This window comes from Centruroides vittatus, unplaced genomic scaffold (genome assembly GCF_030686945.1).
Source record: "Centruroides vittatus isolate TY-2023 unplaced genomic scaffold, ASM3068694v2 contig_134, whole genome shotgun sequence".
Classification (NCBI taxonomy): Eukaryota; Metazoa; Arthropoda; class Arachnida; order Scorpiones; family Buthidae; genus Centruroides; species Centruroides vittatus.
Window position 1 is genome coordinate 844,851 of NW_027120852.1, and position 21,855 is coordinate 866,705.

A 21,855-nucleotide genomic window follows, 5' to 3' on the forward strand; every position below is an offset into this window, starting at 1 on the left:
CTATTCTGCTGTGCCAACCACAGTTTGATTTGACATGTGGAGTACGATCTAAATTTAGCCCCCTCAGATTTTCATTTATTCGGACTTTTAAAGGAATTTTTGGCAGGAAAACACTTTGCAGATCAGGAGGAATAGGAAGACATCGTTCTGGACTACTATAAGCAACAGTATTGTGAAGGGATGTTCAAACTAGTGTCTCACTGGGATTAATGTCTGAGTGTTTAAGGCGATTATGTCGAGAAATAAACAAAAGTATGTAGTTTTTGTGGAATATATTAAATATTTTCTTTAATTATAAATGTTAGTGTAATTTTGGCCTGTACTGTACCTTTAATATCAGACTCCCCTTGTAATTAATGTAGGCCTATTTGAATGTGTTAAGCAAATTTAAGTTCTTGTTTATGTGGCGTGTGGGACAAAATGACATAATTTTGTGTTCTTATGCATCAGTCTTCAGAACAGATGCTGATAAATATATTAGCTTTTATGATACAATATGAAGTTTATTGTCATATCTCTGAGTTATATTGGTAGGCACAACAAGGGCTAAACTTTTTGCACAAATGGTTACTGATTGAACTGCCTCACCAGTAACAAGTAGGCAACCTAACAAGAAACATTGTAGATAGACTAGTTATCTACATGTGTAGTATTTACTAACAAAATGCTGATTATGTGAAATATTTTTTGATGATGACGACATATGTGCCTTACTGGCTTATAGAAAAGGGTGTGGTCCATTAACACAGCCTGCAGACAGGTGTACATTTAATTTGCCACCATTAAAATGTTTTGAGCCTGATGAAAAACTATATAAAGTCCCTTTGCAATTTAATGAATGAATGCACAATTTTGTAGTCAAATGAATTGTTTTATTTGTAAAAAGAATTTGAATAATGGTGGGTAGGAGTCATGTGCATTTGCATTCAAATAAAGTTTGTTTTTTCATCTTTTTCTTTTTATTTATTTGTATTTCTTTTTATTTATTTTTTCTTTTTATTTAAATGTAAGCAGCATCGATTCACATATTTTCAGTTATACTTTATTTTGAAATAAAATCAATAAATTCTTTTATTAAAATAATTTGGAGTTCTTACTCATTTTGCTTTCATTTTCATATTGCATGTGTTCAGATAATCAAACAAGATGTTTGCCATCAAATAACTATGAAATAATTTTTAAGGAGCCAATCATATTGTCAGATAAAAAAGGAGAAAGCTGTTGAGAAACTGCTCTCTAAATTGAGTTAGTGTTAGTGAAATGAAACTTGCTAGTGAAGCATTAATTCTTAACAATTTATTCTAAAATTGTGTGCAAGTTCTATTTTAATGAAGGTGTTGAAACCAACCCTTAATGTAATTTAATAATGTTACCAAGCACTCTAATTGAACTTATTCTGGAAAAAAAAAAAGATGAAAACTTTGCAATTTAGAACTTAAATGTTTATTTGACTAATAGATGTTTGTGGTATACATGGAATTTAAAATAGTGTGAATTTCCAAATTATTAACTTCTATTAACTTTAAAAGCTGCTAATGTACAATTTTATGTCAGGTTGGATGATGATCATGTTTTTTTGTAAAATTTATTTATTATTATTATTTTTTTTTTAGAAAATCTTCAGCGATACTTCAGTAGATTTGGAGAAGTTGTAGATTGTGTTGTGATGAAAAATAATGAGACTGGTCGGTCTCGAGGATTTGGCTTTATTACTTTCAAAGATCCAAATTGCGTCTCTATTGTGTTATCAAGTAATCCTCATGAATTAGATGGGCGAACGGTAAGTTTGAAATTGACAAATGTAATCATTTTTAATAAGTACAGTACATCGATTACTTCTGTCTTGTGTTTATTAATATGCATAACATATACAGTGGTGCCTCATATAACGTACTTAATCCGTTCCAGGTGCACGTCCGTTAAGTGAAACGTCCGTTATACGAAACGCATTTTCCCATAGAAATACATGTTAAAACATCTAATTCGTTCCGCAGCATAAAGTAACCGTACTGCATCATAAAAAAATGAACACGGGGTGCGTTCTTTTATTCCTCCGCGTAACTCTGCGCGAGCGACATTCATTTAAAAATTCCTGAGGAAATGCGTTCCTAAATTCCGGTGGGAGTGCACACCGTCGAACGACAAAAATGGCCGCTTGTAGCAGTAGTTTACGGTGGAAAGCAACATGGCGTCCTCCATGGCTCAGATAGTTTCGTTTCCGGGTCCATTATGTGGTTTCATGAATGAAAATTTAGAAATTGTGAAAGCACGAGTTAGTGCACGCGGTGATGCAAGTGTCTTTACGAATTTTTTTCGAATGGTAGCCGGCGTTCTAATTTTTTTCGTGGCTATTTTGAATGCTCTTTCAACAAATAATCCATTTTATGGTTAAATTTTACAATTGGAACCCTTCTTTTGCCTTTAAAAGCTCATATTTTAGAATTATAGATTCCTCCATCACGATACTATCGATAGTGCAGGCGCTGCCATCTTTCTTTCTTTCACCGTCGTTCCTAAATGCCTACAAACAGCAGTGCACTCTCGTAGTAGCGGAGACGCAGAGAGACCGCTATTAAAGAACGCATCCATGGAGCAGTCACCAATTATGCCGGAAAGTCCGTTATTCGCAGCGTCCGTTATTCGAGGCGTACATTATACGAGGCACCACTGTAATAGGTAATCTTGTATAATTTTTTTTGTTTGAGATACTTTTAAGACTTCAAGTGACAAATATATAATACATTTTAATGAAGACATTATAGAGAATAACTTTGTAAAAAAATTATGAAAATTTGCATCATAAAAATTGTTGAACTTAATTTTTTTCATTATATTCAAATTTAGAATAGAATATGATGAAAAAGATTGATGTAACAATTTTTATAATGTACGAATTTTTATGTCAAATTATTTTTTATATTAAAGTTATTCTCTATTATATGTTTAATGTAAGAATAGTTATTAAAATTTTATTACATTACATTTGGATCAAATTCTATTATATTACACTTTATTTTTATAATTCAAGAATATTGAGACTATTTGAAAGATATTTCATAGATATATGAGGGTTGTTCAATAAGTTTGTAGAAAATCCAATAGATGACACATGTATCATTAAAAATGGCTTGTTTTTAGTAAGCATCACGACTCACTAGACAGCTGTGAAAGTGTCATATCCATCACATGTTTCATTTTTATTGTCAATTGAAGCAAGAAACTTTTGTTTATTTAGAAAAATGGTAAAAAGTGAGTTTTGAGCGGTGATTAAACACTTATAGTTAAAAGGCTTAACACCGAAAGAGATCAAAGCTGAGTTGGATGAAGTTCATGGCACATCTCCTGTGTTTGCAACTGTTTACAATTGGGTAAATGAGTTTAAACATGGCCATACATCCACGAAAGATGAACGTCTTTTAGGATGTCCAGTGGAAGTGACTACTCTCGAAATGATTGACAAAATCCACGATATGGTTTTGAGTGAATGACAAATCAAAGTGCGTGAAATAGTTGAGGCCACAGGCATATCGCAAGGTACAGTGTTTTCAATTTTGCACAAAAAATTGGGTGCGAAAAAAATCTCTGCAAGATGGGTGCTGCATTTGCTCTCAGTGGAGAATAAACATAATCATGTTTATTCTCCACTGAGAGCTCTTTAGACTCTGAGGCTATTTTGGCACTTTTTCGTCACAATCCTGACGAGTTTCTGCATCAATACATAACTGTGGATGAAACATGGATACACTACTACACTCCAAAGACAAAAGAACAGTCAAAACAGTGGGTTTTTGAAGGCAAAAAGGGCTCCGAAGACAGTGAAATAAGCTGGGAAGGTGATGGCCACAGTTTTTTGGATACATGCGGAATAATCTACACTGATTACTTGGAAAAAGGAAAAACAATAACTGGAGAATATTATGCATCGTTATTTCACCGGTTGAGTGAAGAAATCAAGGAAAAATGTCCTCATTTGAAAAAGAAAAAGATCCTCTTCCATCAAGACAATGCATGGGCGCACACCTGTGCAGTTTCGATGGCCAAAATCATGAAATTAAAGTTTGAATTATTACAACATCCATCAGATTTGGCCATCAGTGACTTTTTTTTATTTCCAAACTTTAAAAAATGGCTTGGCGGACAACAGTGTACATCAAACAAGGATATCGTTTCCCAAACCGATGCCTATTTTGAGGACCTTCCGAAATCTTACTTTTTAGATGGCTTAAAAAGGTTGGAGAAACACTTGGAAAAGTTTATAGAGCTTAAAGGATATTATGTTAAAAAATAAAAAAAAAACCAAAATAATATGTTTTTCTAAGGACTTATTTAACGACCCTTGTAATACTTTGGATTTGTTATTAATTGCTAATATAATTTATTTTTTTAATTTTAGATTGATCCAAAGGCTTGTAATCCTAGAGGGATGCAGAAGGTATGAAGATATTACATCTTTGAGATCAGTTTCTTAATTTATATTTTGATTATGATTTAAACAATAAAAAAAATTAAATTATTATATACACACACACACACACACACACACACACAGCACAGTCGAGTCTGCATAAGTTGACACCCCAAGGGGAAGTGAAAATGTGTTTAATTATCTGATATGACAACTAAAGCAAAGTTGAAAAAAACCGCAATACTACAATTAGGAAAATACAATAATACAATGTACCTCTCTGACCATCTATCACTGACACTAAAGTTGGTTTCTACTCCAAGTACCCTAGCAATTTCCATTGCCTTTTGTTTCAGTTCGTCAAATCTTTGTTTCACTTCTGAAACAGGAAGATTCGATGAATGAATTTGCTTTAGCCAACATACCAGAGCATCTTCGACATCTTCGTATGGCGACTTTCTCTGGCATTTTCGAGACAGCTGCGATGAAAATCCAAGAAAAAGTTTCCTAATTTTCTCTTTTTTTCTTCGGGATTTCCACCAATGTTGTTTTTGGTTTTTTTTCTTTTCTCTTTTTCTTTTTTTTTTTTTCTTTTTTTTGCAAATTTGCCTTGCAAAGTTTTCTTACATTCAAATTCAGAAACAAGTTTGTATTTTTCCTTTAGCTTAAGCATTGTTAGCTTTTGGACACTCATTTCTAACAGAAATGTGAAACAGATGCTACAAATAACACTTGACATGAGAAAATGCAAAATCTGATTCTGCTGTTATGTTGATATAGATTGTATATTTTCTTTTTGTTTATCTGTTATTATTTTATATATAAAAATACATAAAATGTTAAGGAATTTTTATTAATATTTATACTGTATATTAAATAAGTTAACTTCCCTCCTGAAAAAATGAGTTCACACTGCACAGTGCGGTGTGAACTCATTTTTTTCAGGAGGGGAGTCGCCTTATCAGACGTCTAAACGAGTGTGGGACAGCAAAAGTATGTTGGTTTATCCCAGGGCTTCTTAAACTATGGGTCACGACCCCATTTGGGGTCGCTTAGCGAAATCTTGGGGTCATGAGATTTTAATGTAAAATATTGAAAATAATTTGTGAGAGTTTTAAAATGTTCTTCTGCCATTCAACACCACATATTTATGTGAAATTACTTTTTCAGCTTTAAACACACATCAAATCCCAAAATGTTGAAGAGATTTTACGTCCAACAGTGTCAAATATTGCACCAAGATTTAGTTTGTTATGCAGTAAAAAGCAAGCACATCCGTCTCATTAAAAAACAATTTTCCTTTAATTTTTGTATACTTAACCATTTAACGGTTGTGCTTGAATATATTCAAACAAACTAAGACGGCCAAAATGTCTGGGCTCGATACCAGCGACAATATATTTTGCCCAGTATTCTCTTTTATTTATGTTGTTGCAAATAATGCAGTTTTGATGAAAAATAGGGTATATAATTTTTGTAACTATAATAAATAAAATTTTACAACTTTTTGTGCAATTTTTATTTTTATATTTTTGTATGTTTTTAAACAAATTCTAAAACTATATTTTTTCATATGTATATATATTGTTACCTAATTAATAAATCATCACAAAATATTTATATTTCTTTATTTTATATTTTTGTGATTTTTTTCGCAACCCCAAAAATCATAAATGGGGTCGTGAATAAAAAAAGTTTAAGAAGCCCTGATTTATCCAGTGGTGACGAGTTGAACAGTGTTGAGTAAATCGGAGTTTTTTAACATTAATGCCTATGTAAGTCATCCAGGACCACAGAAAACTGACTACTTAACCGATGGTGTTGAGTTATACCTATGACAACTTATGCAGATTCAACTATATATTAATTAATAATAATAAAATATATATATATATATACATATATATATATTAATAATACAGTAGAACTCTATTACTCGAATGGATATAGTGCGACTGGGTGTTCAGAAATCGATTTTTCGGATAATGGATTATGTACAAAATAATACATTATTAATATAGTATGCTAGTATATGACAATAATAGTATATTAATAAAGTATATCCCATGTTTAAATTTTTCTCCATTGTGTGTCGCTTTGCATTGAATTTTCGTCAATGTTAAGCCTAATTGAAAATTTTATAAATAATAATCATGGGCTATTGTATTGTTCGAAATTAATTTCTTTATTTTGTACAAACAAAAAAATTATACTTTAGAAGTTAATCTAGTATCTAAAAACGTTTGATCAGCACGACAGTTCTGACTGGAATGCTTTTGGTTAACTGACGTTCGGTTGATCGACATTTGGATAACTGACTCTCTACTGTAATAATAATGTTGTCTTCTAGCCAATTATCAAGTAGTGTTTGTGTGATCACACAATGTTTTTGGAATAAAGATTGTGTTTTATTGCTGTTATAATTATAATGCAAATAAGAACCATTGTAAACACAATGAATATTGATGGTAAATAATATACAGTTAAAATTTTTAAATATACTGACTTGGTTAACAATTAAATTGATTCATGATGTATTGCATTCAATAAGTTAGTTTAGCTGTAAATCAACAGTAAACCTCAATATAAAACTTTATAATTTAAGAATAGACTTTGTAGTTAAATTATATATAAATTGATATTTGAGTAAAATAATCATTTTTAATTTTGAAGGCTAAAAGAGGAGGAAATTATCCAAAAATATTTCTTGGTGGTCTTCCTGCCAATGCTACTGAAACAGAATTAAGAAGTTTTTTTGGGAAATATGGAAAGGTAACATTGAATTTTTGTAGCAAGATGTCAAAATTATGCATCATTAATAAAACCTTTTTAACTATAGAATTTATTTTTAGTTTTTAATAATATATAATACTAAAAGACGAAAATAAATGTTAGATTAAAAAAATCTCTAGAGGTTTATTAATACTTAACACAGATGCACAACCTGTTGCCCAGGGGCCACATACAGGCCTCTTTCAATGTTTGTGCTGCCCGCAGAAGATACAGGCCAAATCCCTTTTTTCAAGTGTGTGTGGATTACTCTCTCCGTTGCGATGTTACTTTAATTTATCCGATGTTGAAATTCTTTTCCGTTGCCTGTGACACCATGTTGAATTTTCATCTATGTTAAGCCTAACAAATTTATTTATTTTATTTTATTTTTTTTTTGTTTGAATAATAATTGTGTTTACTGTGTCATTAAAAATTATTTTTTTATGTTGCACAAACAAAATAAATATAGCGAAAAATATAAAAATAAAAAAAAATTATATTTCAAAAGTTCATTTTAATATAAAAATCATGACGCATAACAACATCTAGTATCAAAAACGTTCCAATGCAGACATGGAAATATTTGGGATCACCCGTGCAGGTCAATGAGGTCAACATGGAAATTGTTGGGAACAATGCAGGATAGGTTAATGCAGTGGAACAAACTCTTCTATGTTAAGTCTGTGGAGAACCTTTCCACTTCATTGGATGATAAAATTATTACTCTCCTTTTAAGCTCAGAATGGCGCACTCTGGCTTGAAAGACTTGGCTTTATTTAATAAAAGTAACCAAAAATCTGATGTCAGGGAGAATTGCCGCCAAAACCACACCCACTTGAGTTGTTTCATCGAAGTTTGCTTGTAAACATACGAACTAAAGTAGCTATATTTTCTGTTTTTTAGCTCTAATATTTTAAATTTTTATGTTGATTGACTATTTAATAAAACCATTAATGTTTTATTCGAAATATTTAGCCGTACAATTTTTCCTGCAAAACTCACTTCGCTACATACTAGACAAAAAAGAAAATTAAAAAGTGTTTCAATTTGATACATCTGTTTAGCTAGATAAGTTTTTTTTCCCTCTCCCAAACAAGTTCAAAGTTTTCTAAGTTACAGTATAGGAACTTTTTTCCCTTTTTTAATAAAGTCATTTAGCAATTAAGCAACTCAACTGTTTTTTTATGGACTTTCTTTGAGGGTGAAGAAAAAATGGGAGCGTTGAAAAGTTCTGTTTTCTAGCTTAAGCACAACTTTCTGGTTTTAAGATATCAAAATATTTTAAGTCTAATACAATAGTATTTATAAAACAATCCTTTAAAGAAAGAAATCAAATAGAAATAAGTGTGATTGTTTAGAATGTTTTTATTTTCTGGGTTGTTTATCAGGAAGTTTTCTTATTTTTTGGGCGGGAAAAATTGGTTTCCCAATTTGTTATGCTTTTTTGGGGAAAAACTTTGGGCTTTATTCGTCTTAAAATAGTGGGTTCAAGTAAACAATAAAAAATGGAAAATGAAAAATAGCAACTGAAAAAAAAACCATTTAAAAATAACAACTTTTTTTTAGCATTTGGTTTTACATTTCTTAAGATTTCCTTGATTTGGTATAGGTCCGAAAGGGAAGCCATGGGGTTAACTTTTTTTCGGGAAAATTTGAAAATTCAATTCTTTTTTTCTGAAAAAAAGACAACTTAATTTCCGTCAAATTCTAATTTGTCCATTCAAAAACTAGTAAAAAAAACCCAAATCAAGAGGGAAATTGTACAAAAAGTTTTATAAACAACAAAACAATTATTTTTTTTTAACAAATTGTTCCCTTTTCTCCCATAGATTTAAACAAATAGAAAAAAATATCCTTTTTTTTTTGGTGCCCAAAATTTTTTTAATTTAATTTTATTTGTTTGGGACCCAAGGAAAAAAAATTAATAGTAAGGAAATTAGTCCTTTAACGAACTAAAAAGGGAAAGGTTCCGATTTTGCCAACTTAAAAAAAATTTTTTGCATTTTAAATTAAATAATTTTTCCAAAAAACTTGCGTTTCCCAAAGCCCGTAAAACTTCCCCCAGTTGGATTGTTTTCCAATTCCAATTTTGCCCTGCCCCCAACTTTAAAAAGTTCCAAAACAATAGAGGGGGTTTTGTAAAAAAATAAACTTTCTGTTTGTTTAAGCTTAGAAAAGCTTGGCCAAGTTTCTTTTCTTTTCTTGTTTGAAAAAAGAAAAAAACAGATATAATTTTTTCAGTTTTATTTTTAAAATAGTAAAAATTTAAAAGTGGGAAACTTTTTTTTATTTACTTTCTATTTTTTTTTTTTACATTTCTTTTTTTTTTTCGTAAAATTTTTAAAAATTAAAAAATATTTCCTTTTTTTTTAATTTTTGTTATTATAATTTTTTAAAAATTTTAAACACAGTTGTTTGGGGACTGTGAATTATGGTTTTTTGTTGGGACCAGGAAAAAAAAAAAAAAAAAAACAAGATTTGGAATTTTTTTAGTTAACGAATTTTTGGAAAGTTGGAAGGATGTTCCCCAACAAATTTTTTTTAAATAATTATATTAAAAAAAAAAAATTTTCAAAATTTTTTCCACCAAGCAACTTGCCCATTAAATTCCAACTTTTTTTGATTTATTTCATTTTCTAAAAACCACCCCGGGGGGGGGTTTTAAAAAACTGGAACCAGGTTCCAATAAAAATATTAATAATTTTTTTAGGTTAAGAAAAAACAGTAAAACCAACCATTTGGGTGGAATGGGAAAATTTTAGTTGGCTTCTTGCCAACCTGGGCCAATGGTTTTGAATTAACAACTTGGGAAACCTGGACCCGAATTTTCTGGAGGAAAATAAGTGGGAAAACACCCCTTGGGGATTTTAAGGGGTTTTTGGAAAACGAGTTTTGAGGAAAATTTTTGTTTTCCCTTTTGCCCAACATTTCCATTCAATGTGTTTGGTTAAACAGAAAAATAAAAGCCAACATGGAATAAGGTTTCCCCTAGCCTTTGGAAAACCTTTGTTTCCCTCAAAAACAATTTTTTCCATTTGCGGGAACCTCGGGAATTTCCATGGCCAAACCATTTGGTTTTTTTGCGGAGTGTGGAAACAGTTATTGGTGTTTTTGGGAACCATTTAAAAACCACCAAAAGGGTTTGGACTGCAAAGAAAAACTTGGTTCCAGTTTTTCGAAGAAAGTTGTTGGGTGGGGAACTAAACAAAGTAAAAACTGGTTTTTTTTGGTGCAAACAGAAAAACAAGCAGCCAAAAATTATTTTGCCCCCCTTTTTTTTTGTGCAAACGGGAAAACCGTTTTAGCAAGTACCCAAAAAGTTGGAAAACATCCCATGAAAAAAAAGGCCAACAAACAAGGAAAATTTTCCCCTTCCCTTGCAAAGGGAACAGAACGCGGAACCCAGAAAACAAATTGAATCATTTAACAAATGGGATCAAACTAAAATCAAGCCCCCGACAAAATGTGTTCAAGAAACAATCTGGAGAATTGTATGCAGCTGCTGAAGCCAGCCTAGAAATATCTGCTTTAATAGTCAAGAGTGGAAAACCTTTCACAGATGGCGATATCATAAAGTGTCTTATCACCAGTGAGAACATGTGTCCTGAGAAAATAGTGTTTTCAAACAATTGGTCTTAACTGCATGACGATACAACGGAGAAGCTCGCAAATCGCATCAGACATTTCTGGCAACTTAACACATTAGTTGCAAACTGTGCTTATTTTTCTTTGGCTGTGGACAAATCCACTGACATATCATCAACAGCACAAGTGATTGTGTTTATTGGAGGCATTTCTCTAGATTTTATTGTGAGTGAAGAATTTCTTGGCATGGCATCACTTTCCGGACATACAAGTGGTGCCTACTTACTAACTGGTTTATTGAGTGTTTGCAACAAATCAGCACTGGACTTGGACAAGCTATCCAGCATCACCACCATCTATGGTTGGACGTGAGAATGACGTGGTCACCTTGCTGGAAAACCACCTTTGGGGATCAGGCAAAAGGAATGTTAGTCCAGTATCAATTGTATAATCCCAACAGCAACTTTGTGCAAAGAAGTTGGGATTTGAATGTTTCCTGAAAGATGTCTATGATACTGTGAACTTAATCCGCTGTCATGGACTCAACCATCGACTCTTCACATCATTTCTTGAAGAAATAAATGCTGATTATGCAGACCTGTCCATGTATACTGAAGTTCGTTGGCTGAGCAGTGTGACAGTCCTCAAGAGATTTGTGGAGCTCTTTGGTCCAAAATTTGCAGCTTACAAAAAATTGTATTTATCTGGCAATTGGAGTTGCAAATACCCACAGAACAGCCTGCAAAAAAAATCACTTTGTTTCCACCAAGAGTATCACAGAACATGAATTAGTCTTGGTCCAGTACAATTTTACTTTTAATGAACAAAAATAAAGTTGCTTGAGAAACTGTTGTAAAAACTTCTTATATATATGTGCCATCCTTTCGTTTCTGATTTAGTACAGAAAGTCACAGTAAGTGAAAAAGTAACCAAAGAATAACTGTATTTTGACTAATAATAATAATAATAAAATGTTTGGCAAAAGGATTGGTGATTGCTATAAAGAATCAGGGTGTCTCAATGTTTATTTTTTAGGTTTACTTGCTGTTAATTTTTTGTCTAGCTGATAATAGATAAATGAGAAATTTGTAAAAATTATATTTCATGAACAATATTTAAACTATATTGAAATTTTCTATTTAGGTAATGGAAGTTGTGATTATGTATGATCAAGAGAAGAAGAAATCCAGAGGTAAGATTTGATAATATGAAAGCAATTTTAAGGTATTTTGCACACCAGTTTAGCTTTGATGCATGACTGAGATGGTCAGATAACTAATATTAAAATATTAGAAAATAGAGTTATATGAATTATATTAAGTTAATGTACAAAGTTAAAGTAGATTTTATTTTACCGTATTTTACTCAAGGTGATTTTTAATGTAGTTTTGTTCTTTGCTTATAGGTCCCTGAATAAGGGCTGTTTGTTTAATCCTGGTCTGACACAAACAACTGTTTTAAATATAAATTTAATAATTTAAGTGGTATAATATTAGAGCATGCCTTTATTAGCATCACTTAAGTTTAAAAATAGCTTATAAAAATTTTGGATGTTTGTTCCCTGTTGCACTGTCATATTTGGCTGTTTTGTGGAAAATGAATATTTGATTTATAAAATCAGTGGTATATGGGAGAGGAACATACAAGATTTTTTAATAGTAATCTAATAATGATAAATTTTAAATATAAAATATTTTTAAATTAATAGTTGGCAAAAATAGTTATAATTTGAAATATAGATGCTTTTAATTTAATAAAATTTAAATTAATTTTAGTTATGGGTTATAAATTTTAAATTACAATTTTAGCATAATTAAATTTATGTAAGTGAAAACTTGTATAGTTCTAGTTATAGTAATTTGATAAATAATGAAATCAAAAATTACAAGGTCTGAGTGCTCTTGCCTAGTATAAGCTTAAATATAAGTTTTTATTGTTGGTAATAACACTGACCTTGTACTTCCCTTTGAAGGCTTATGAATTTAACATCATATTGCTACAGAATTTCTGCACAATTTATAAAGATATTTGAGTCACTGTTTAAGATTTGTTATAAAACATTTATATATTATACCAATCACAGTAGTTTGTGTCAGTCCATAGGAATATTAAGGTAAGATAAGTTTGGCTTCCTTCCTCGTCCATATGGCATTAGGTGTTTCGGATTTTTATCAATTCGAGACCTGAAGACAGCATTGAACGCAGTTTGTGCCGAACATTAATGTCACCTTCAACGGGAAGCAGGTGTAGTGTTACTTATTTATCATTTACCTTTTCTGTGGATAAATTTTTTGCCCAATCCATCTCTCATGCTTTGGCCGACATACATCTAGTCGTCGTAACAATGAATCTACAGTAAGCAAACTTATATGGTCAGATAATTTAATTAGACCTAAGTTGATGTCTGTAGATTTCTCTGTATAAGATAGTTATTTCCCTAGTTAGGAAAAGAAACAATTTTGGTTTTTAATATAGTTATTAAGTATTAATTAGTAATAAATAGAATAACTTTAACATTATTTAAAAATTTGATCCCTTAAAATTTATTATAAGAATTCTTTAGTTAAGCCTCTAGAATAAAATTAGAAGTTGGAAATAATTATTTTTTTATAATTATTAGTTTTAATTGAATAAGCATGAGAGAGTGGTTTGTTGAGACTGAATTGATTCAGTGTCAGCAATTTTGATAGAAAAGATCTAAAATTGCACTTCTAAAAATAAGATAAAATATTTTAAATTTTCCACATAAAATGCACTGTTCAAAAGAAAAAATCACTTGAAAGATAATTTTAATAATTACTGTTTAAAATTAAAACTGAAATTAAGCATGAATGTAATGAAGATATTTTAAAGTAGAATTATGTGACAAAAACTAATCAATAATGTTTAGTTGATGATCTGTAGTAATGATTTGCTGTTCATTTGAAAAATATATTTAAAATACAACTTTTATTTCAAGTTGTTTTTCAAATGTGAAAAATGTTTCGAATATTACTGTGAAAGAAATTTTCATTTTTTAAAACTAAAACAAATTTCCAATTTTAATTAATCATAATTTTTTATAGAGGTAAGAATTGCATATTTCTTCATAAATAATGAAGGAATATGCACGTGTAAATGAGGCAGGTTGTTAGCTTTTTCTTCTTGCTATACTCTTGAGATAAAGTGAAATAAAACTATTGCGTACTTTAAACAGGGTCATATTCTATATGTGTAGAATTGTCTATAATATAATGTTCTGTTTATTTTTAAGTACAATTATAGTATTTTTAAATTCATAATTGATTTTTCAATTTAAATACTTGATAAAAATAGATCTTTCACAATTTTTATAACTAATTTTTTTTGCTTAACTTGTTTAAGTAGTAATTTAGCATATTGTTAATTCAATTTTTATGATAGCATTGTTTTCTTTGTTACCTGAAATGATGTTTCACATTCATACCATTATGTTACTTGGATGAATCAATATTCTATTGTACATTGCTTTTCATATTAACCAGATATCTTACTGGCTTTGTATACAACAATTTTATGACAAATTGACAATTAAAGATGGAGATTTCTTTTTCAACTCGTTATGTACTTTAAGATAAATGAATTCATAGTCATAAGTAGTTTGAAACACTTACATAATTTATTACAAATGAAAGATTAATAACAACAGGTAAATTTTAAAGCCAAGTTATTTTTATTTAAGATATTTAACTGGCATAAAATATCTTCATTTACTTATTCATGCTAGAGTACTGAAAAAAAAGTAATGATAAATGTTTATAATTTAATAAAAACATGAGTTTGTCATTAATTTTTTTCATTTATCAAATTGAAAATATTCTCTGAAATTACATTTTATGTATAAAATTTTTTTCTCTAAAAATTTATTTGAACAGACTTGATATATTTTCTAAAATTTCCTAATTAAATTTCTTCTGTGCAACAATAACTGTTTGTAATTCAAAAATGTTTACTTACATTTTCTTGTTAAAGAAGTGCATTTTTATTATTTGAAATTGAATTTCATTTAAATTTTATATCATTAAATCTTGTTTTCCTAATACTGTGTTAAACAAAAGATACTGAAGATTTATTTTCCTGATTTTTGTCACGCTCTTTATTGCTTAACTTAACTTAGATCATATATTATAATTCATTTAAGAGTGAACCTGAAGTTATTAAATTTTTACATCTATATAAAATGAACTGATAGATTTTAACAATTATTAAGCAGTTTTAAATGACTGTCAGTTTGTAATTTTTATAAGATGCTTAATTTAATTAGAAAGGATAACTGTTGTTTAATACTTTAATCATTATTAAAAGTTGTTCACTCATGTAAAGGCTTTAATTCAGTTGATATAATGTCTATAGAAAAGTGCACATGAAACACAATTCAAGAATAATGTGTATGTAATATGGATTTGAAATTTGCTAATTGCAGTTTTTTTATTTATATTTTTATTTTTATACAAATATTGGTGACCATTTTATCAACTTGATGTTAAATGCAAATTCTAGGTCATTAAACTCTCTTCACATTGTAAACTTTGTATTATATTTTAAATTTTTTGAAAAAAAATTGCCTTGAACTATTTGACTGTTTACTTGTTAAAACGTACTTTAATTAAAATTTTTGGACTTGCAACTAAAAATTAAAAATAGTAATAACAGACATTAACTCTTAAAAAAATTGATAGAAGAAAGGAGAAATTGTTGTATTAGTTACTGTATGTACTGTATGTATATACTGTAGGTACTGTATGTATATACAGTCAAACCTGTTTTTATGCGCTCTTTTTATGTGCGATTTTTTTTTAATGCGAATTTTTAATTTGTGCGGTATAGTTGGCGACTAGTCTCGTGCGATTCGTCATGTCTCACGTTGACTTATTATAGCTAAATAAACTTATTATAGCATAAATGCACTTATTATAGTAATATTATTGCATGAATATGTGAAAAATGAAATAATTTACTTTTTAAGTCAACAAAACACCACCTGGACAAAAATATGTAAAACAGACGATAGACCAGACGATGCAGTCAAGTGCTGACATCTGTTGTCAATAAATTCTATTTCGTACGGTTTTGAGTTATTTTCTATGTGAGACTTTTTTTATGCGGTCCCTGTTGACTGCACAAAAAAAATATTTTTTTAATTGTGTTGCGAAAACTATTATTTACAGCCATTCGTGAAGTTTTGTGAGATTTTTTTTATGCGTTTTTTTTAATGCGGTCCCTATCCCCCGCATAAAAACAGGTTTGACTGTATATGTAAAGAAATTTTATGATAAATTCATCAATGTTTCTTTTCTTTTGTGAAATGTTACATTGGATTGAAAAATAGATAATAAATGTAAGATCTACTTAATTTCTTGTTTCGGCATTTGCAATTGAGAATATTATAAATCCTAAACTATTTGCATTATCCATGTAAGTTACACCTCTTAACAATAATGTGAATTTTCATCAATATTCAAATATAATTTTACATAAATGTGTTTGTTTTTGTATTTCATTTTAAAAATGATACTGAAGAAGTTTTCATAATTTTTATTGTTTTGTCTTTGGATTGAATTTTGTTTAATTTAAAAATATAATTCATTATCTGAACATGAACTAATAAATTTGGAAGTTGTAAAACAATTTTAAAATTAAGTTTGATGATTTTAGTCTGCATGCACTCATGATAGAATTAATTTATGTATTCATTCTTAAATTAAAGTACTGAACATTTTATTTATTGTAAGAAAATGTTTTCTGAAAACGATTTTTATTTATTTATTTATTAATAAGTTTCAATTTGAAGATTATAATAGTAGGATAAGCCTGTCTTTATAATAAATTTATTGGATATCTGTAACTTAAAACTGTTAGTAGGATTTGAAATCTATATTACGTACGTACTTACATTTCCATTCGTTCCAAGAAGTTAGATACCCTCGACTAGTAGTTTTTTTTTTATTATTTTCTATTGTGCAGTGCAGACAAATATAACTTCAGGATTTGTCTTAAGTGAAATTTCTATAAATGTCTAAATTATGCCAAAATTTAATTATAGTTTTTTTTTAAATTAGTAATTTTAAAACTAGCATTTAAAATCAAATAAGAACTAGTTTAAAGTTGAGAAAATTATGAAAATTATTGAAATAGTTATAAAATTTATCAGAGGGAGGATGCAAGGAAAATAAATGTTAAAGATTTTTATGGAATGGTATGATAGTATTGTAGAATATAGTTTTTAAATGATATTTTTGAAATATATTATGAATTAATGCTAAAGAAATTTAGTATTATAGTGATTTGTATGTCTGTCATATGGGAGAAAGTAATGGTTTATTTTAAGACCTGTACTTTAAAAATATAATTTTTTTAATGTAATTAAAAGCTAATTGAAATTACCTAAATTAGAGAAATTTTTTTAATGGATAAAATGATCTAATTTATGTTTTAGTAATAAAGATTAAACTTATTTATTTGCTCGATTTACAATTTATATTGATTTATCTAAATTTTACGTTGATAAGGCATTAAAATTAGATTTACATTAATTTTAAACATTTATAATTTAGATTAAAATATTTCACACTTGAATAAATATTGATTAGGATTTTTACAATACATATTATTTGCAATGCATTTGTGTGTTCCTATAAGTTCGTAATTTTTATTTTAATTCAGTTCTACAATCAAAATATAACAAACTAATAGTGTTGTCTCTTAATTGAAGAGGAAAAGGAAATTTACAGACAATTTTCTTTGATTTTAATTTAATTCTAACAAATTAACTTATTGTTGATTCTGTATATTTTCTAAAGAAAAAATCCAGTTTATGAAATTTTTAACTGCAGAATTCCTTCTCTTTGTAATAGCAAAACAAAAATTAGATTTCTTACAAAATGAAAGGTTTTTAATAATTAATAAAAGAGAGAGAATAACCATTTAAAATTTTTTAAAGTATATTCACCTTGGATTATATTTACTGATTTTGAGGAGAAAGAATTTGACTTTAAATATTTGATTTAAAAAGGTTATCAATGTTATAATATTTCTTGGTTATATATTTTAATCCAAGAAAAATTAAGATAATTTAATTGATGTTATTTGTCCTGTCTTTTGAGATGTTCCTTATGTATGTGTGCAAAGTATTACATTGGCAGCTATGGATACTGTGTTGTTCTTTGTGATATTTATGAAAATATCAGTGATGCCTTCACAAATCATAAAAATTAACCAAAGCAAAGAATATAACTTGTATATCTAAAACTGTATGTCATTGCAGAAAATAATACTGTTAGTACTGATGTAGAAAATGAAACTTTGATTTTTTGAATTATTTTTATGAAGAAAGGAAGACAATAAAAACTTTTGAATGTAGTATAATCTTGTCCTTAATTAAGATGGTAAAGTTCTTTCTTTATAAGAAAATCAATTTTTTTGAACAGAAGTTAAAACTCAGTAAACTACATGTATGCATATTTGTTAGTTTATAATTTTTTATATAAATTATAAATGCATTATTATCCAGTTTTATATTAAATATATAAATGTTGAAATACTTCTGATTGCATGATATTAAGAAAAGGATTAAAAATATTAATTTGTAAACTCTTATCTCTATTAATCACTGATAGTTTTACATTTTTGAAGAAAAATATTTGAAAGGTTTTCAGTGATTTGCATCAAATATTGCCAAGGAAATTTAGCATATTAAGTTTTAATTTTCCTTGCAATTGTTAAGTTGTGAGAAAAGTTAAAGCTGCCAATACTGTAAATGTGTTCATCTGCTAACAGTTTCTACAAGCAAGCATTTTTCTCAAAATAAAAGAAGGCTTAATTGATGTCACGAGCAAAAAGAAAATTGAGTATTCTGAGATAAAAATTTATAAATTTATCTAATAGGTGGTTTTTTTATGGTGTGCTAATAATAATAATAATAATAATAATTATTTGTCAGTCTACTTATTACTTTCAGTATCATTTATATTCATTGTATAGTGTACTGCAAATGATTGCTTTGCAGAGCTTAGTATTTAACACACCTGAAAAATTGTAGTAACAAGAAATTCCTAAATGAGATTGTCATCATCTACAGTATTTTAAATAATGGTGCATTTGTTAATTTTTAATAAAGTGCACATTCCTTACATGTGTGATTTTGAAATGGATGAATCTCTTAATAATTGTCTGAATTTTTTTAATTCTCTCTGTGTATCCACTTTTTGCTTGATTGTTTATGCTCAGTTGTGAATATGTAGAGAGAGTGGATATATAACAAGAAAACTGCATACTGTTTCCAAAATTTCTCTAAAATAAAAGTAAATATTGATTGTGCCATTTATAAAATGTGTTCTGACTGAAGAGAGAGAGCTTATTTACTTTTGATTATATTTAGTTCTTATAAGAGAGAAATGGAAATTAAGAAAATGTTTACAGTTTTTAATCTTGCTTTATTATGTAAATGTTCCAAAATATCTTTTAAATAATATCTGTTAGAAATGGCAAGAATTATGCAGAAAGGAAAAACATTAACAAAATTGCTTATTAGAAATAACTGACAATTATTGTTTTAATTATCCTTCTACACATTGAACAATAATTATTCTAATTTTAAACTTATTTTTATAGTAAGTCCAATAAGAAATATTGAATTGTTTGAATCTGGAAGATTTTTATATTTATTCGTGATGTATATCATAAGTGCTTTTCACAAGTTACATGATGATAAATTGTTAAAGAATTTTAACTTTTGAACATCATTTTAATATATTCAGAGCTGATTTTGAATGAAAGAATAAACTGCATTCATTACAAGGTACAAAAATAATTTTTAAAATTACTTTTATCAAAAAAACAAATTTACAGTTAATACCACTTTCTCCTAAATGTAAGGATAGTTTTTATAGTTAATGTTTTTGCTAATTAAATTCTGTTGTTAGTTTTTGATTAAATTGAGTGTTTGGAATGCATAAATTGTCATGAAACAAAACTTTTAGAAACAAAAAAATTATTACATTAAAAGTTTCTCATGTAGGCTCACAAAATGCTGAATATTATTGTTAAATATTTAAAATAAAAAGTTTTAGAATGTGTTTCTATTAATAAAAGATTAATAGTTTCATTTTTGCCTTTTCAAATAATGATCATTTAAGAATAACTATAATGCAGTTATTGCAAATAAATATTTGAAAAAATCATAATTAGAAAGATTTATCATCCCAATATAACTGTCACTAATTTGAAATATCTTTTGTTTCTATTCTTCCTGCACACCCTGTGTATATTCACAATAATTGCTTTATACAAGATTTGTCTTAGTAATAATAAAATATTTATATTTGATGTTGTGTGTTTAGGTGGAATGTAAGAGAGCAGAACCACGCGATTTATCTAGAGGAGCGGCCAAAGGTGCTCAAGTCAATCAAGTTGCAAATCAGTGGGGAGGTCCTGGAATGGGAATGGGAGGAGGACCGGGTGGGGACCTGGACCAATGGGGGGACCACCCGGGCCTGGAGGTCCAGCGGGGGGACCTGGAATGGGCCCCGGCCCAGGTGGGCCTGGACCAATGGGGCCTATGGCAAATGGCATGATGTCTGGCGGTTACCAAGGAGGTTGGGGCGGTCCTCAGCAGCAGGGTCCTTACGGACCTCAAGGTATGATTATTCTGACTGTGTAAAATACTTAATGTTTGAAAAGTTATTTTTGTAGAATGTTTTGTGTTTCTTTAGAATATATTTATCACAAATAATTTCAATATTAAATTAATGTTTTTATCTTAGGTGGATGGGGTCCTCAGCCACCAGCAGGTAAATATATTTTACGTTCCATATCTAAAAAATAATCATAGTTTTTCAGTTATGTTACAGTAAGGGTCCATTTACAAACAACAGTGATGTGCCAGCACAGGTGATCATTTGATGACAGTGACTAAGAGCATGACACAATGATGAGTATTTACACACAACAATGACATGATCATGTTGTCGGTGAGTGGTCATGGACTTTTCTGTGGATGAATTGGCTATGATAGTTATATCTTCGGTGGAAGAAGAAAAAGAAATGCAATCAAAAAAGCGTACATCAAGCATGGACAAAAAATATCAACAGAATGGGAGTTTCATACTCTATAAAAAATTGAGATGACGAATCTATATTTTTTGAATATTTTCGAATGTCCCAACATGCATTTCATATTTTATTAAACGAAACAGAGAAATATTCATTTTGTACCCAATGTCCATGTATCTCGAATGAGATAAATCAAATAGAACAGGATGTTGATGCACGATTTCAATTAAATGTTCGTCATCCATTGGAAAACAAAATTTACCGTCAATGAAAATATCATTCCGTCAAATGTACTATAATGGTACGGTCACTGCACAGCACTGTAACAGACGAGTCTGGACAGAATGGTTTAAAACTAGGTCAACGATTTCCCACCAGCAAAAAATCACTGCACTGAGTGGACACCGCACGGTCACATCACTGTTGTGTGTAAATAGACCCTAATAATCCTTTCTAAAGAAATCTAGATGTTTAGTCATATGAATAATTCAATTTCATTTTAACATAATTAAATGAAATAGTAATTTTAAAAACATTACTTTCAAATGAATTTTATTTTTTAAAAAACTGTTTTAATATTGGAGTACAAACCAAATGTTAATTTAATCTATTTGAAGAAACAAAATTATATGCCATGCAGTATATAATTAGACAAACCTAACTGTGATAGAGATTTATGTAATTATAATAATTTACTTTGAATATTAGATTTGTGTTTGATGATTGGAACATAAAATGTCGATATAGGTTGAGGTTTCTGGTGGATTTAATGTTGATCTGTTTTAACTGAGATTCAAATTTTTTTTTTAATGTAAGCAGCTAATTTAATATAATTAGACAATATATTTTGAAATGACTTCTAGAAACATTAGATTTGACTTCCATATTTGTGCTGAGATTGAGATTTAATAGTGAATGAATTTAGTATATTCAAAAATGTTAAAATTTGCCTTAAGTGTTGCTTGATCTATACTTATTATTATAGCTCGAGTGTCAAACAAGGCAGAGATTAAAGTATAGACTTT

The 21,855-nt window shown here is 28.9% G+C and overlaps 1 protein-coding gene across 1 annotated transcript in view; it reads left to right on the forward strand.

The window, feature by feature from the left end:
- LOC136990755 (heterogeneous nuclear ribonucleoprotein 27C-like) overlaps positions 1-21,855 on the forward strand; it is a 51,357-nt gene that overhangs the window by 16,156 nt on the left and 13,346 nt on the right. Inside the window, 9 exon segments of the mRNA XM_067289188.1 lie at positions 1,614-1,780; positions 4,394-4,432; positions 7,079-7,177; positions 11,906-11,954; positions 12,920-12,981; positions 12,983-13,006; positions 20,119-20,230; positions 20,233-20,415; positions 20,542-20,568. Of these exon segments, the coding sequence (XP_067145289.1) occupies positions 1,614-1,780; positions 4,394-4,432; positions 7,079-7,177; positions 11,906-11,954; positions 12,920-12,981; positions 12,983-13,006; positions 20,119-20,230; positions 20,233-20,415; positions 20,542-20,568 (762 nt within the window).